The 18,194-nt window shown below is 43.7% G+C and overlaps 1 protein-coding gene across 3 annotated transcripts in view; it reads right to left on the reverse strand.

The window, feature by feature from the left end:
• The window catches only part of CORO1C (coronin 1C), a 71,509-nt gene that overhangs the window by 38,092 nt on the left and 15,223 nt on the right, over positions 1-18,194 (reverse strand). For all 3 annotated transcript variants that reach the window (XM_054006179.1, XM_054006178.1, XM_054006180.1), the window contains exon 2: positions 1,164-1,363. In XM_054006179.1, coding sequence (XP_053862154.1) covers positions 1,164-1,358 — 195 coding nt within the window. In that variant the 5' untranslated portion in view covers positions 1,359-1,363. The remainder of the gene's footprint in view (positions 1-1,163; positions 1,364-18,194) is intronic.

Raw genomic sequence — 18,194 nt, forward strand, 5'->3', positions numbered from 1 at the left:
ATGTCTACACTACAGCCTATGTCGCTCACGGATGTGAATATTCCACCCCCTGAGCGGCATAAGTGACATGAAGAAGTGCTCGTGTGCACAGTGCTATGTTGGCAGGAGAGCTGCTTCTGCCGCTCGCAGAGGTGCTTTTTATGCCAACGGGAGAGCTCTCTCCTGTCGGCATAGAGTGTCTTCACCAGATGCGCTGCAGCAGCACAGCTGCGCCACTGCAGCGCTTTATGTATAGACATACCCTTATTTTCATTAGCTATATCTATGAGACACCACCCTACTGCTTTATATGTTTTATGCCACAGTTGCAAAGACGGTCATGAAGCCTTCCAGCACTGATCTCTTCCAACAGTCTCTCCCCATGTCCTTCCATCTAAGCAGTTATCCAGCATTCTGTATTTGCCTTTGGGACAACAGGTTTTGTAAAGTGAATGCCTATATTTATGAGGTTACAGAAATACCAGAGGCAACAGGGTTTTTAAGAATCAGTAACCTCTTTTTTCAGTTTTCATTCTTTATTTTGCCACCTAGGTGATGCTAGTCAAATGCAGAAAGTAATTAATGCACTGAGACCTATGAGATACCTGGGTATCAACTCCCATCTTTTCATGGTGTGTGTGTGTGTGTGTGTGTGTGTGTGTGTGTGTGTGTGTGTGTGTGTGTGTGTGTGTGTGTATTCCATTCTATGTATCCGAAGAAGTGGGCTGTAGCCCACGAAAGCTTATGCTCAAATAAATTGGTTAGTTTCTAAGGTGCCACAAGTACTCCTGTTCTTTTTGCGGATACAGACTAACACGGCTGCTACTCTGAAACCTGGGTATCTTGGAAAGCTAAAATCCTGACAGTAAAAGGATGGACCATCACTATAGCAAACAATTTCTGTGTGGTAGCACATCATTCTAATCATGCACTTTTTTCATACAGAGCTGGTCCAAATTAGTCAAGCAAACCATTTTTATTTACTGTGTTTCATTTAAAGGAAGCATTGGAATGATTACTGAGGCATGCAAGATTCCATCTAATGGCATCAGAAACTGGCATTTGTCATTCCAAAAAACAGCTCTGAAGTAAGACTTCCCAGGCTCAGTCTGGTTCATAAATAAAGTTGAGGTGATAGCTTCACTCTATGGAGGCAATAACGAGAAACTTTCAAAAGCACCTACCTTGTGCAAGGGCAGCACCAGGAACGCTCCACCACCACTAGCTTCTATGATTATTGCAACAAATTTGGGGTTTACTACACAAAAGGAACTATCCCAGGTAACACGGGAAACCCGGATGTCGTCATAACACTGGTCATTTTTCACTGCTTGCCCAAACACATGCCGAAATTTGCTCTGTCGTACCACTCGCCTCATTGTGTCTGCGGAGAAAGAGAACAGGAGTTTCAGAAAAACTTGGCCAGTTAAGTGCACGTTGTCTGGTCGGTTTTTCTAGAACCCACCTGCCTACGTACGCTAGTGAACTCAAAGAGTCAGCCAAGTACCCGGTATTGCAAGAGACGCAGCAGCTTTCATTCATTACTCCTACTCATACAGATGCCCAGTTTCAGATCCTGGCCACTACAGTTCAAACAGTGCTAGTAACAACTGGTTTTAAAAAGAAAGTTCTATTTTTTAATAAGATGTCAGAATTACATGGACTTGTACCAAGCATAACAGAATTGCATTTAACCAACATTGTATTTTACAACAATGGTAAGACTAATTTTCCACAAAGAATGGCATTTTCCCTATTGTGTTTATATTCTTTTTATTCCAGTAAAAAAGCACCCAACTCAATGGGTTTCTCAGGTAAGTTTCTACAAATTTAAGAATGGTCTAGGGGCACGGGATGAGAAATGTATTTTGTTTTTGATTAATTTATTTACTTTCTAGGAAATGTAGATAAAACACAAACTCTCAAACAGAAATGGTTTCACAAGTTAGTAGGAAGTAAGCTAGCTAACTCAAAAATTGTACTGAAACTAAGTGTGTTTCTTAAGCAGGAAGAAGGGAAGCAAGCTAATGACTTGAATTAACTTTGTTAGCTTGTTTGCTTTGCTCCCCCTCTGTCTAAGATACTAATTGTCTTGAGTTAGAATAGAGGGAAGTTGACTGGCATGGAAAATTCCAGCCCCCTGCCTCTGCATAGACCACACGGGGGTAACACTTCATAGGAACAGTGGGTCTCAAGGGGAGTGAGTGGCAGTATATTTTCCATTAGCATTTCCAACTTCCAGATTGATGTTTTTCGGTAAGTTTCAGAAGGGATCAAAGGAGTCCTCCCATTGTAGGAGATTTTCTCCTCCGCAATTTATCAGTTCACAGGTAAGTGAGGAACCTCCACGTACCTTCTTGCCTTTAGAGATGTGAAAATGACTTCTGCAATGCCCAATCTCTGAGCAACAGAAATCAGAATCCTGCTCTAAGTTTGCCTCTCCATAGGTCCATGGTTACACACCAGGACTGGGAAAATGCTGCTCCAGTTCACAAAGCTACTTGTTAAGAAAATATTGGTTCTGATTATTCCTGCAGTGAAGTGATAAACTGATGAAATGCTTTTGCACACCACAGTGGGTGTGCTTATGTGTGCATAGTCTGCCTGAAAGCAAAAATTATGAAAGGTTACTCAAAACACACATCCCATTTTAACTTCCAGAACTCTGCACGCAAGTACACTGCAAGACAGGCTTAAGAACTGCTTATCTGTAAAAAGTCTGGGAGCTAAAAAGTTAATGGTCTGTACATCTGGTGTAAAGCTCTCACCAGAATTGGCCAAGTCATCGCACAATTAAAAGAAAATTTATATCACTCTTAATAGAAAAACTCAATTACTCAGTGAAGTACCTCAAGTTTCCACATAAATATGAGAAATTCTCTGCAATTGGTCTCTTTCCTGCAAAATCCCCACGCCTGTGGTGACAACGTCAAACACTGAGCACCAGGACTCTGGAGCAGGACATCTGCACAGCAGATTTGCCCCAAATCTAAAAATCTACAGATTATGCAGACCATAAATGGAAAGTGAAATGGCAGCACTGGTTAAATCTGCTGGACTGACAGCACTGGAGAAGGAAGCCACTAGTTCAGAGACACACCCCACGCGGCAAAGCCAAAGCAGTGAGCAGAAGCTTCTACTAAAGTGCTACACATTGCTGGAATAAGGCAGAGCTCAGCCTCCTCGCCCAGGCACTCATGGGTTTCCTTTCAGAGACCAATAATATATGTCCCAAGTACTGTGGCGATTTCTGCAATGTGGATCTCTGTCTATCTAGGAATAGGACAGAGGCCACCAACTGCTTTCACACAGGCCAAACAGCTGTCGGATGGTAATGACTTGCAGCCACTGATGACCTTAACTGAGTTCAAACCAGCGACCTAGAGGCAAAAAGCTCTATATATTATTCCAAGTCTCTTGAGCTGTCCAGTCCAGACTTTTTTTTTTTTTTTAGCATTATTTTTGTTGTACTAGCATCAAGCAGCTATTCAGTATATAGCAGTCTATCAAGAACATAATGCAATTGCCCAAAATAATTAGCCTTTCGCAGGCATATTTACAGCTCAGCTTCCTAGAGTCTCTTCTCTATCAGATAACATAACCCAAACCACGAGATCATGGATAGTCTCGCCTATTTTCAAGGTCTCTCCAATTCAGCCAGGAAACCTAAATGATTGTTTCAGACAGCACACATGGTCTCACCTACGCGTGTACAGGAGGGGGTAAGGCGGTTTTCATCAGGGGTTCATTAAATTTCCCAAAATAAATTAGCTGGTTTTTAAACTACAGAAGTGCCACAGTTAGCACTTTATTACGAACGCCTGTAGCTTAAAAGAAAAGCAGCTGTCATTTTAAAAATAAAATTTCGTGGACAACTGGTGAATTTGAGATTAGAGAAAAGAAGCACTACAGAAAAAGTAAGGATTGGTTTTATTAGATGGGATTATGCCTCCTCAATATTTACAAATAAATAACTGAAAATTAATCAACCAATATCCAAACATTTGTTAAAATATGCCGTATGAGTAGTAAAAGGGCCTTATCTCACGCTCCACACACCTCTGACATAGAAGCTGCACAATCAGAATGAAAAACCCAAGTAACCCACAAACATGAACAATTTTTCACATACGTAAGCCATCGCAGCGCCATGACAGATAATGTTACGATCTGTGCAGCAGTGTCAATGGAACAGTTGAAGTGTAGCATAGAGAATAGTTTTCATCCAGCAGGAGTCCAGAGCACATTAGAAACAAACTAGGCAGATATTCCATCACCTATCACTGAAATACACTCATCTGTGGGATGAAATACCACAGCTACTCTGCCAACAATGCTGCAGTTTTTTCAGAGAGGAAGGGAAGAGCAAGCTATCCCAAGTTGAACTGGCAGGGGGGATACTCTAAATAGACCTGTATGTAATAATTCAAGGCGGGATTCTGCCAAGACAACAGGAAGGCAAGCCTACTGCCTGAGAAGTGGCATGGGAATTTTAAATGGCCCCAAACAGGGAGTGTACAGAACAGGTGACTGAGTCAGGAGACCCTGGTTCCTGTCCCAGTTTTGCCACTGACTCACTGTGTGATCTCAAGCAAGTCACTTAGCCTGTCTATGCCAGACAACGTGAGGACAAAACCACAAGGGTCACAAGCATTTACAGCTGCTGGAATGAATGCCCCCAAGAAGGGCCAAGGATTGCACGAGTAAGCTGTCTGGGTCTCAGTTAAGATGCTTCATGCAAAAATTCAGTATCTCACCCAACTAGTAAATCACATGATCAGATCTAAAAGATTTAATCAATAGCACTTCTAAAAAGACCCCTACCTGGTACTGTGGTAGAGCCTTAGTCATGGCCCAGAACTCCACTGTGTTAGGAGCTGTACAAACAAAGGGAGTTTCAGTACAAAAAGTTACCTTTAGGAGGCCATGTGGTCAACCAGATCAGCAGTTATTTGCACAATCCCAGCGACTTGGAGAGATACACACTTAAGACACCTGCTTTTACTCTGGCTTATTTATGTTGCACCTTAAAAATGGACAATAACTCACAATAGGTAAAATGTTCAACAAGAGTATTCCTGCCCCCAAAAGCTTCTTCTCCAAACACGAGCGCTCAGTATCTTCATTTCTTTTTTCCCTTTGCTATTATTCAACACTTAAACTGACAATGACTTGCTGTAAAACATTCTGATATACAATTTATATGAAAGATATGATACAAGTATTGTGAATTCTCACAATTTTATTGCAAGTCTCTCAATGTGTTTTTAAGCCTCAGCTCCTGGAGTCCTGTGATTACAGGATTTCAGCTTTCCAATTGCTCCCGCCCCCAGTCTTTCTAACCCTCATGATTGCATAGAAAAGCCTTAAAACATGAAGTCTAGTGACTCAGAAACCAGAAGGTAACTATAAAACTCCCCTGATTTATTTTTATAAGTATCATTTTTAAGCCAATCTCATGATTTTGAAATGCTTGGGGTCAGCAATACTGCAGTGTGCAGCTGTGCTTCCCAGATTTTTACAACCGTCTGCTTTAATTTTGATGAACCTTCCTTCTCTCTACAGACAGTCACTTCACATCTTGCCAGGACATACAAGTATTGCACTTAGGAATTACCCAAACCCGTTGATGGCGAGAAGATAAAGGGTTACTCTCAAAAAACACCATCTGTTGCAATAACTAGACACAACGGGAAGTGTGCACGCCCAGCTCAACTATTTCTCACCTGATAACACACCACACAGGTACAATGCTCTGCAGCAACGTTCTACTTGCTCATTTACCTGGGGTGAGTATTTTTTTCTGATGAGCAAATATAATATTAGTCATCCAGGTAAGACAGGAGAGCAGGGCAGACTTTGTATAAATTTTCAGGAAGACTTTGCAACACTGTTCATTGTTTAGCATTCTTCCCACTCCATGGTGGGTCAACACATTAAAAATCTTATGTTTTAGAAAAGGTAAAGCCAATACTTAAAACTGTGTTCCTGCAAGTAACCCCAAATTACCCAATCTCAGCACACCATAGACAGGAATTTTGCAATTTGTCATCTTTAATACTGAAAACGGACAGGATAGTAAAATGTCAGGTTTACGGTGTACAGCTTGTACAAAAATTTCACCTGGTCCACAATGAGACCCCACCAAAAAAAAAAAAAAAAAAGTCAAGTTCTCCAGCTCAAAAATCTGATGCCTTTAAGTCTACTATTCCTCCCCGACCAACTGCTGGAAAATTCCCTTCTCCCCAGTATGAATTTCCCTCATTTTAGTCATTTGAGGAAGGGTTTTAGGAGTTAGCACACACTTCACTCATTTCAGATCTTTTTGCTCAAGAAGCACACCTTTGCCACCCTTTCCCTCAACCCCGAATGCCCTGTTCTCAACGGGAACCTCTCTACACAATGAGCCCAGGCTGAAACAGGCTCACTAAGCCTTCATTTCCATAGCAAAAGGAGTGATTCTCAGCTTTGGGTCACAGCCATTTTGATCTGGTTCTTTTCTGGGGGTGGGGGTGGGTGGGGAGAAACGTGTAGGCTCTAGTTATAAAGAGCAGTGACTATGGAACCTTCAATGCACCAAGGAAAGCAATCAGGTAAAAAATATAAGTAGGGTTAGCTTGGTCCTGGAAAGCCAATGAAGAGCTCTCTTTCCCTGCAGTTCCAGCCTGAAGAGGGTTTAGTATCCTAATTAATTTCCCAATAGTCAAGTGCAGCAAAGGATCCCCTCCCCCACCGTCTAAAAAATGACAGCTGAAGTCTGACTGCCACTGGTTCTCTTCACGGGGTTATTTCAGAGTCAAACGAGGCAGACTGCAGGAACAGAAGGCAACCCTTAGGGAAAAAAGTTACTGTCTGGCAAAGTGGATAGGTTTTTCACCTCTGCGATTATTAGATAAACCCTGATGTGCACCTGAAGCCATTCGCCATTTTAAAAGATGGATTCAGCCCTTTATCAAATAAGCAAAATATAGTAGGACCTGGCTAATTCAGGTTAATGACCAGGGAGCCTGGGTGAATTACTTAGGCAGGATAGCACATCATGAAATGTCCTTTGTTCACTCGCTTCGCTAATTGCAGTTTTACCTACCAATGCTATTTCTGTAAGAATACTGTAGCATCTCTTAAGAGCAAGAACGTCAGAGACGACTCATTACAGTACTGTTCATTTTAAATCTTTGCTGAGGAGTGGGGAGAGGATATCAGGGCATGTGTGCTAAATATGGGATATTTGTCTCAGCAAAGTACAAATTAGGAGGGTTAAAGACACCACGCCTACTTGGAAGGGGTTTAATATTGCTAGAGTTACAACCCTCAGCAAAATTAAAATGGAAGCTTTATATACCCTTCCAAGAGGGTATCAATGGAAGTGCTCACAGACCTCTAGCTATACATGGAGCTCCCATGCAATGCTTTATAATGCAGAGGGTCTTACAACTCACGCTGTCCGGGGTGCAGCTGGATAAACACCCTTCAGCTTTCTAATGCTAAGAGACTTGTGGCCAAACTCTACCTTTGGTTACATCCATCCAAACCTGACTGATGTCAGAAGCCATTGTACAGGCCCAGAGTACTAAGCACAGAATCTGGCCCCTCGCAACGGTGTCCAAGTGGACCTTAGAAGTCAACTGAATGTTTAAGACCAGGTTAGACGAACACCTGCCAGGGATGGCCTAGGAATACTTGGTCCTGCCTCAGCATGGCAGGGCTGAATTAAGGGATCTTTCAAGGTTCCTTCCAGCCTCAGACCTACATTTCTAAGATTCTAAGAGTTGACACTGCACATGTCTGCACAGTACCATTCATTCAATTTTTCCTTCTGATCTTCCATCATGAAGAGTCACAAAAATTACCCTGGATTTGCCCATCTTCCTGTTTATCAAGGACTTATCTTCTAAAAAGTCCAACAAATATAGTGTGTGGCTTGGAGGGTTTTCAGCCTGCTTATGTGAGAGGAAACACATCCTGCTAGGGAAGAGCTTACAGGAAAACCCCCTGCGAATGGCTAGATCCTGTTCAACCCACGTGGATGTGATCCTTTGGGAGGGCCAGACACTCTAAAGGAATGGCTGATTTAAAACATTAATTCAGCCAGAGGCCCTTTTCAGTAAAAACAATTTACACGCCAACCTTACGGGAAGAGCTTCTTTGCAGAATCTCCTTATAAAAAGTTGGTACCTTTGATATGAAAGGAGGGTGTTTTCCCTTCCAGGCAAGATTCCCAGCAAGATAAGGAAACTAACATTTCGTGGTAGCCCCCCACAAAGGCTTAATTCAGGACTGGAACTCTGTTGTGCTGGAAACTGCACAGAGAGCTAGACACAGTCTTTGACCCAAACAGCTTACAATCTAGCAATGAGCAACAGATGAACAGTGGAGGTGGTGAGACAATCAAATCTGGTAGCACTGCTTACTACTCAGGTTGCCTGATACTGCCCCTTATAAGGCCCTGTTTTCAGTTGTTTACAACTTTGCCAAATTTTAACCATAAAGCCTGAAGTTTTTCCAGCCTAGGTGTTTGCCTCAGGCTGAATTTGTTTGGACAACTTCAACCCAAGAACGAGGCTAGGGAAAAATATGTCTTATCCATGTTAAACCCTCTCCCCCCCCGCCATGCTTTAGAGCATGGACATGAAACCTGGCAAGAGGGGTGGGGCGATCTTTGTGTCATGGATATGTCTTTTGTTATTCCCATGAAAATCCACCCAAATTTGGCCAAGTTATAAGTCTTTGGACAACTGTAGTTTGCACATGCTCAGTAGAGACTCACTAGACCGCAGATAAAAATCTCTGAAGATTCCATCTGTACTAAGCATGCTTCAGCCCGGGGCTACAATGGGCTGAGCCGGACTTCCCTGCAATGGCAGGCCCAGGCAGTAAGATCAGAGTGCCTCTTTCTCCTGGACTTTCAATAGAGGATGCTGCAGAATTGATATGCTGAGACAAAATATGGGTGGTTGGTTTTTTTTCGGGGGGGCGGGGGGCAGGGGAGGGGCAGGCTGAGAGGTGATGTGGAGGGAAAATGGGACTGGGAACCAGTAGGATGAGGGAGAAGATCTGATGAGGAGCCACAGTGCAAGGGGCAAGAGACTGGGACCAGGAGCCAGGGAAGGTGTGTGGAAGGCTGGGACCGATGAAAAAGCCTGGGAAGGGAGACTGGGAGTCAGTGGAGATGGGGTACATGGGCAGTGGGCTGACCAGAGGCCATTTGGGGGGGAAAGGGGGGAGGAACCAGACAAGGAGCCGTGGGGGGGTTAGAAGAGAACTGGAACGAGCTAGGAAAAGAGGCTGGGGCCGAGAGGGGGAGCTAGTAATGGCTGGGCAAGGAGATTGGGACTGGGAAGAGACACCCAAGGAGTGAAGACAGACTGGCTAGATACGAATGGAACTGGAATGAGGAGCCAGGGTGGGAAACAAACAGAATTGGGATGAGGAGAGATTGGCAGGAAGAGAGCAGAAGGAGTAAAGTTAGGTGGAGAGGAGTGGGGACAGGTAAAAAAGGCTGTGCCCACTCGAGTACAGAGCCTGGAATGGAACCCAAGATTCCCAAGTCTCGCCATTCCACTGCTGTCAGCAAATAACTGTGAAACTCACTGGCAAAGTGTGCGTCTCATCCTCTTTTAGTGCTGGTCCTCTCAGAGGATGACAACCTACTACAGTTATCAGTTACTCCATTGGCAGAAATCTGTGTGGTTCAAACCCTGTTGATGAACCATGTGGGTGTTGATATGATGTCACATGATGGAATTTGTTTTTTCTATTCACATTTTTTAAAAACCTAGGAAAGGTTGCACAAGCAACCTTAATTGTAGCATTTCCTAGCTTGAATGCTTGACTTTGAAACCTCCAAAATGCTCTTTTAACATTGTGTGCACATAAGTGTGCAATACCTTGTGTGTGTGCATGTTTGCATGCGTGCGCACACCCCCCCACACACACTTTTTATATTTTGAATTACAAAGAATTATTGATTTTCTACAACTGCTTCCCAATCTGCCTAGCCATGTAGTCCTGGGTGATTTCTTGGGGATATTCCAGCAGAAGAGGGCTTTGAGAAGGCATTTGGAGATGGTAACAGCCTCACAAGATCAGTTCTGGGAGGGCATCTGATGCCTAACAGGCAGCATGGGAGAAAGTGCACAAATGTTCATGTGAGGGGTAGACAAGCAGGTCTATGGTTGACAAGCAGTCATGAGGTTGGCATAACTGATGGAACCCTAGCGAAAAGAGGGGACACTGGAGAGAGTGAAATCCCTTGCTACTGAATGAACCCAGTAAAATAAATCCAGGGAGCTCACTGCCACAGGATATTAAAGCAAGCAGCTTACTCTAGAAAAAGTTAACTGCATCTGCAGTTAGACTAGGAATGCTAGAAGTTATAAGAGATTGCAATCCTCATGCTTCAAGGCCTGAGCTGATCACCATCTAGGTCAGAAGACTTTCACCCATATGGTGTGATTGTGCACAATTAAGTTTATCATAAAGGGGCTGATGGATTCGCCACTTTCCACGGCAACATCTCACAAAGGCCACTCAAGCAGTGGTGCCAAGTCTCAATTTTATCAAGCCTTGTGATTCCCTAAAGCCACAGCTCCTGCAGTCATGGGAATATGTGAGAATCTCAGATTTCATTTTAAAAAGCAGAATGCTTTTAGCCCACGGGACTTGTGGAGGAAAGCTTGAAAACAAACACTGAAGCCAATAAGAAGAGCCCAAAATGTTTTTTTTAATTACACAATTTCTTGGTGCTTGACTCATGATTTTTGAATGCTGAGGGTTGGCAAAACGGCCACTATCAGAGACTGAGAATATAGACTATTGGAATGTTTTGATCTAGGAACTCCTAGGCTGTATTGCATGATGTACAGATGTTAAAAAATGACACTTGTATAGCACTATACCAAGATTCATGCTTTGAGATCCTCTGCTAGACGGGACTGAAGTAGTACAAAGTGTCTTACAACATTAATGACTTACGGCTCACTTCACCCTATTAGTTTCTTTTTACAGATGAGGCAATGGAGGCTCAGGGAGGTTAAATGACTTGTCCAGGATCACACAGGATGGATGGCAATAGCAGAGGCAGGACTAAAAGCCAAATATCCCGAGTCCCAGGTCTTGTGCTTGTAAACACAAGGCCATTCTTCCTGTTGCATCTCGTCATTTTGTGTTAAGAAGGCTTGTCCATGTCAAGGGACTATTCACACCAACTGCAGCAGTGACAAAACCTTTATTTTCAGGCATTCAGAAAAATTTAACCCAAGCTTCACATTGTCACACATCACAGCCCTAGGATGCATCTTATTTGTGTACTGAAAAATAATCTGCCTGGTAAAGTGAAGTCTAGGCTGAACAAGATGATCCTACCCCTGACTTCAGTTCATTTTAAAGACAAAAAGCCAGACTATAAACTCAGTGAAATTTCCAGCTGTCCAAAACACCACCACCCACTGGCAAGATTCGGCTATGTGAGGAGAACCTAAGCCACGTAAATTAGCAGGACATTTGATTTTATCCCAACTAGGAAGTGTAACAAATTCAGAAATGTAACATTTTTCAGTTTGACAAAGAAATGAATAAAAAGACTGCTAATGATGAAAAATATAATAGTAGATAAAGGAAGAGGGGAGTGAGATGCATTATAAATAAAGCAATAAACCCCACAACAAAGATCCAGGCAATGAGAGCAAAACAACTCATGAAACCCCAAACACTTGCGCGCACAATGAAATCTAAGAGACATTCAGTTACACTGCATCTATGCTCACAAACATTGGGTTCGACAAATGTAAAAGCACCCAAGCCCTGTCTATGCTACCACTTCCACTTCTGCTTCCACCAGTGGAGCTGCACCACTGATGAACTATGGTTATAAAGCTTGCTCATTTAGACAAAGCCCAACAGGATAAGGAAACTATATCCCTCCATTGGGGTACTGTCTTCAACCACCTCTTTAGGACCTCCAGATTAATGACTCTGAACAAAAAAGAACTACTTGAAAGAAAAAAAGGAGTCCTGCAGCAAATGTCCAATACCCACAAAAGAACACGAAAGCCCTTACCCAGATTTCCCATCTGTTCCAACGTGGGAGACTTGTTAGCTCTACTACAGTCTTGTTTTTGTTTCTTTAAATGGTGTAGGAAAGAAACCTTAGGAGGAAATCCCTTCTCACATCCATATCTTCGTCCACCCACCAGAAACACACCAATATCCTTCCCAACCCAGCCAATGGTCTTCTGTGCTTCTGCCAGAGGCATTGCTCAAGAGTAAAGGAAGGTGCTACCTACACTCCATGGGACTGAATGCATCACCTCTGCAACAACAGAGCTCAGGACTAGAACTCTGAGCCCATCGTGAAACACTAGGCAGCCAGAGTGCACAATCCTCTCTGCAAAACTACTACTCAGCAATCCTACTAGAAGAATCAAACCCAGGACTCCAGTCAAGAGAGGTATGTAGATAATAAAATGCCTTCCTCTATGTAGCTGACCTAGTTTTCTTATCAGGGTAACGAAGTTAACAAGGCAGTATCAATCTGCTTGATTCTGCTACTCTACTTGCTGGCTTTTCTCTTTTGAAGGTTATGCATATGGTTCTCTTCCAGATTTATTTTTAATGAGCATGTCAGAGAATTTTTCTACCTGGGAAGCAAATTGTTAGGCACATCCTGCCAAATGTGGGCTCTGGTCTCCCCACAACATGCACTTACTAGGGTTGAAAAAACTCCTGCCCAATGGCCCAAATGATGGAAGGTGGTTTCCTACCAGGGCACTGGCCTTGGACTTTATTTGGAGTCTCAAACCCTACCTTTTCCAACTACCTCTGGCCAATCATCTAAGGCCTGAACACTTTGTTTGCAACTTTACTGGGAGTCATGATAGGGAAAGAGGGTTTAAAATCCTTTTCTCCTATAGCTCCTCCCAGGAAACATACATGCCCACATCAATTTTGATTATCATTTTATAAAAAGCCTGAATTGCTTATTAATCAAAAAGGTGCACTAGTCACCACATCTGAAACTGCTGATCCAAATCTAATCTAGCTGCCATTCCCATGGTAAATTAAGTCTGAAGCCAAATTACGACCGATACACTCAGGTGCTCAGACACCAGAGATGAGCCTAGTTATTCTCTTGAGGTATTTATACAAGGGTAGGATTTCTCACTCTACAAACACTTAGTGAAGAAACAGATGTGAGTAGTTTGATTAAGCTTAACAAGAGTAATGGCCACATAGAGAGAAGAATATAAACCCTATTGGCTTTAAGGTATTGTTGAAAATGCTTCTTGAGTTATACAATCTACTAAATCATTCCAGCTACCAATTGAGAACTGACAGGAAAATGCATGAGAGGGAGAAAGCAGCTGAGGGCTTAAAAACAAACTGCTCTATCTCCCCAAATTGCAACATGCCTTAACGTCTACAAGAAGAAACTGCAACACTGCAGATTTCTAAAAAAAGAACCTGCCTGACTGTGAAGGTGTTACAGGTGTCAATTCTCTTGATGCACTAAAATTTTACTAACCGAGAACCTCCACTACAAATATAAGTGGGACTTATGCTCAAATAAATTGGTTAGTCTCTAAGGTGCCACAAGTACTTCTCGTTCTTTTTGCTGATACAGACTAACACGGCTGCCACTCTGAAACCTAAGCAATCTAGCACAGCTAGAGCATGCAAACGTACAAGCCAACACTGAGTCAGACCCACCAAGTAAAGACACTTCCCCAGACAGCCCTGCCTGATAGCAAGCACTCCACTGGCTCTGCCTGATCTAGATATGTATCAGGCAGAACAACAAGTGAGGCACCCAGCGCTACAGGTAGAGGAATAAAATAGGAGAGGAAGAATGAATGTTCTCTAACCCACCTGTAGGGGAGGTAGGGAGAAGTGGGCAGCCAGGGGTACAAGAATAGAGTGCGCCCCTTCCAGCACACTGCCTCTGAAATCCACTGAGATGTCTGCTGCTAGCCTCAACTTGTTGGGCTAGTCCTACAGCTATGCAGAGTTGTCAGTTTGTTTGCAATCCAAAAATGTCCAACATAAGCCAATGTACCCAAAATGTGCTATTTGGCCAGTCTAGAGTTACATTGGGCCAAATTAACCCCTGCTGTAACAGTGAACAGGGTAAATTAACAATAAGACATCTTCCCACTCTAAGAAACGGTAACAGTCTTGAACTACTGCATTCTGAGTAAATTTCTTAATCCAAATACTCAGTATATTAGAACCTTGTTTAGGGAACTAAACTGATCAGACTCCCACCCAACCTGACTGCTAAGGCCATCTATAGATGAAGCACCATCACTTGCAATTGTTCAGTATATTTTGAAGGCAGCAAAAGCAATCACTAATTGCCAGATACAAGATAGTAATTTCAGTATGAAAGACAGTAGATGACCTAAAGAACTGCTCGAGTCTGACAATGCAAGTATTGCGTCAGTGAAGGAGTGTTTTCAAACTTTAATATGTACAAATAAGCTGCAAAATGAATTTCTCAGCTGTCCCATCTGGGATTGGCACACATTTCTCCAGATGCACTTGAGATCCTGCCAGCTCGTCCAGCCAAGCAGCCAATAAGCCAAAGAGTAAAACTGCCATTCTGTCCTGGTACCAAAACATGCAGTTTGCAGTATTAGGGGGGGAGAGGGGGGAGAAGGGGAATAAAACTAACATCCAGATATTTCAATGCATTAACTTGATTTTAAATCCTTATCCTGTGGTACCAATTACAGTTCCTCCAGCATCTGTTTTAACAAAGGCTTTCAAGTTAAAACATGCTTCCTTTGTCTTACCGATGTTCTGTATCTTCAAACCTTTTCCCATTTCAGGCCAAAGTTGTCATCCTGAACGACTGAAGTACAGAACCCACCCATACACACGACAGATATCGTTCAGTGTAGCTCAGGGCACGTCTACACAGCAAAGAAAAACCCACCTTGCAGGGTCCCAGAGCCCAGGCTCCTGACCAAGCCTGGAAGTCTACACAGCAATGAGACAACCCCGCAGCACAGCTGGTACAGTGGGCAACCCGTGCGTTTCTCTTTGCTGTGTAAACATACCTTAAGGTCTGGGCTACACTAGCGGGTGTGTGTGTGTGTGTGTGTGTCGAAGTAAGATACACAACTTCAGCTACGCGAATAGTTGACTTACCTGGCCGTCCTCACGGTGGTGAGTCAACCGCTGCGGCTCCCCTGTCGACTCTGCTTACTCCTCCTGCCGAGGTGGAGGACGGGCGTCGATTTGGGGATCGATTTATCATGTCTAGATGAGACGCGATAAATCGATCCGATACATCGAACACTACGCGCCGATCCGGTGGGTAGTGTAGACGTACCCTAAGAGTTCAGCTACCTAAGCAGGCAAGTACCAAAGCATTTGTGTAAGAGCAAGCACATTTGTCACCTCATTCAGAGGGCAGGAAAGAAACATTTTGTGCATCCATAAGCCATTTAGTTACCTCAGCCTTTAACAACATACTTACATGGTGACACAACTACAAGATATTCCACAAAGCAACACTAACTTGGACAGCAGCCTGGATGGTGCATTACAAACAAGAGGAAAGTATATCTGAGGTGCAGGAGACAGAGGAATTTTCCTGCACCCACAAGCCCATTTATGGCAATCCAACACAGAGCATACTGGATGGTCCCCGATAGCGTGCTGCCATCCCAACTGCAGAATGCAAAGTCTCAGTCAGCAAGCACACTGAATTGTGCTCTCATCTGCAGTAGGCACAGACTGATCTTGGGAGGCAAGATGTTCTCAGAGGGACCCTCCGCTTTGGAAACTGCTTCTCTCCTTGGTGGGTCACAGCCTGGATTTGATAATCTTCAAGGCATGCTTTCAACTGGAAACCACATATCTAGACGGATACATCACTGAGCCTGCACCTTAAACTCAGACAGTTCTCTACAGTACCACGAGGGTTGCTGGGCCAGACCATCGGAGGTGAGCAGCACCATTTACACTGAGACAAGTACAGGGTTTCAGCATTTGCTATTTAATTTTTGCACTGCCATAGCACCTTGGACTCCTAGTCATGGACCAGGACCCCATGGTGTTAAGTACTGTACAAACACAGAACAAAGACAGTCCCTGTCCTAAAGCAATGCCACAGGGCAAGGTGTAGGTGTACAGTACAGAGGTACACACATGCAGCCGATGACTAGGGAAATAGGAGGCCAAATGAAGCTGTGCACCCCTTTTTGAGCAGAGCATTTTAAGATATAACACAAAACATTGCAACAGATTGTGACTGTACCTTTCTGTACAGTACAGAGATGGCCCCTGGAAAGCACCATATACCTCAGGGTAGGAAAGCGTAGTGCTGCTGGAACAGCGCCTGTGGTTCACACTTTGCGAAGGCAGTAGAACTTTTCTTAACTATCTCTTACAACTAAAGCTAGCATGAACTGGCTCCAGTTTCTCCCCAACTTGCAAAGCAAATACAGCATGTCTGAAACTGTAAATACTTTAACCATAAACCATTGTGGCATCTAGCTTACACAGCAATTCTCTCCACTCAATAAGCCAATCCTCTTGGGGGAGACAGTTTATATAATCGCATTGTTACATATCATGGGAAGATAAACGACCATTTCTCATGTTTTAATTTCCTGAATACGAAGTTAGTTGCTCTTAATCAATACAATATAATAAAGAGGCACTCAGATACCATGGTGATTGGGATGGTACAGAGAAATTACCTGCAAATTAGGGCATGTGGCCTATAGTTTAGAGCAGCAGCCAGGACTCCGATGTTCTAGTCCCCACCCTGTCACTGAATGACCCTAAGCAAGTCACTTAACCTCTCTATGCCTCAGTTTCCCAATCTGTAAACTGAGATTAATTTATCTATTTCACTGGGATACTGCAAGATCTAATTGTAAGATTAACTGGAGATAATTTGATGAAAAGTGTTCCATAAATGTAAAGTACAATTGTAAACGTATCATAAGTGCACACTGTGCAAACTGCACCAGTCAAGGGGTTAAAGTGTCTAGGATGAACTGAAACACACTGGTTTTGATGGTATTTAAAACAAAGAAAAACCCTGAACAGTTTCTGAAGAAAATATCAGTTATTCTACTATGGGTTCCAGGACTGATTTTTTGTTGACGACAATCTTCAACTTAATAGTAGTCTATACCAGCTCTTAGTGTAGATGTAACTTACATCCCTCAGGGGTGTGAAAAAGACATCCTCCAAGTGACGCATGTTACAGTGAACCATGCGCTGCCCCTCCCCCCCAAGCACTGGCTCTGCTGTTCCCAGCCAATGGGAGCTTGGGGGGGGGCGGTGCCTGCGGGCGAGAGCCACGCAGAGCTGCTTGCGCGCCTCCGCCTAGGAGCCGGACTTGCTTCTGGCTGCTTCCGGGGAGCAGCACGGTCCACACGCCAGGACAGTCAGGAAGCCTGCCTCTGCACCCTGGCTGCATCGCTGACCGGGAGCCGCCGGAGGTAAGCCTGTGCCCTCCCTTGTGCTCCCCCAAACCCAGAGCCCCCTCCTGCATCCCAAACCCCTCACCCCCAGCCCCACCCAGAGCCTGCACCCCCAGCCCAGTGCCCTGACCCCCCCCGTACCCCAACCCTCTGCCCCAGCCCTGAGCCCCCTCCCACACCCTTCATCCTCAGTGCTGTTGCATCACGGGCATCAACAATTTTCTTCAACTGGGTCATCAGAAAAAAAAGTTTGAAAACCACTGGTGTAGACTTGCCCCAAGTCATCATTTGTATATTCTGCCAGTCTGTCTTGTCTCTCTAGGGAGAGAGATCACACTCTGCTCTGAACCAATTACCTCCTGCTAACTTCTACTGATATTAATTACACCCATTACAAACTGTGTGATTTATCAGCACTGGGTTGTGTCTGCCCCACGTTCAATTTCCAAGTTCCAAATATTTTAGGATGTCAATGTTTTGCTAGTTTTGTATGGTAAAGAAATCTTTCAAAATGCAGCATTGCGGGGTATCACCTTTGTACATTCAAATGAGACATAATGGGTTTCCAAAGACTCAAGAACACAGTAACTATGGCAACAATACAGAGGACAGGATGTGTGGGGGGGTGTTCCACAATTTTAAATATTTTGATCAAGACTGACTTGAAGTCTCAATTCTACAGACAACTTGTCCCAGGGACTGTGTGCGCCGTGTGTTTCTTAGGTGAAGAAGGAAGTAAAGAGCTTTCAAAAGAATCTTGAGCAAGAGCCT

This window comes from Malaclemys terrapin, chromosome 16 (assembly GCF_027887155.1).
Source record: "Malaclemys terrapin pileata isolate rMalTer1 chromosome 16, rMalTer1.hap1, whole genome shotgun sequence".
Lineage (NCBI taxonomy): Eukaryota > Metazoa > Chordata > Testudines > Emydidae > Malaclemys > Malaclemys terrapin.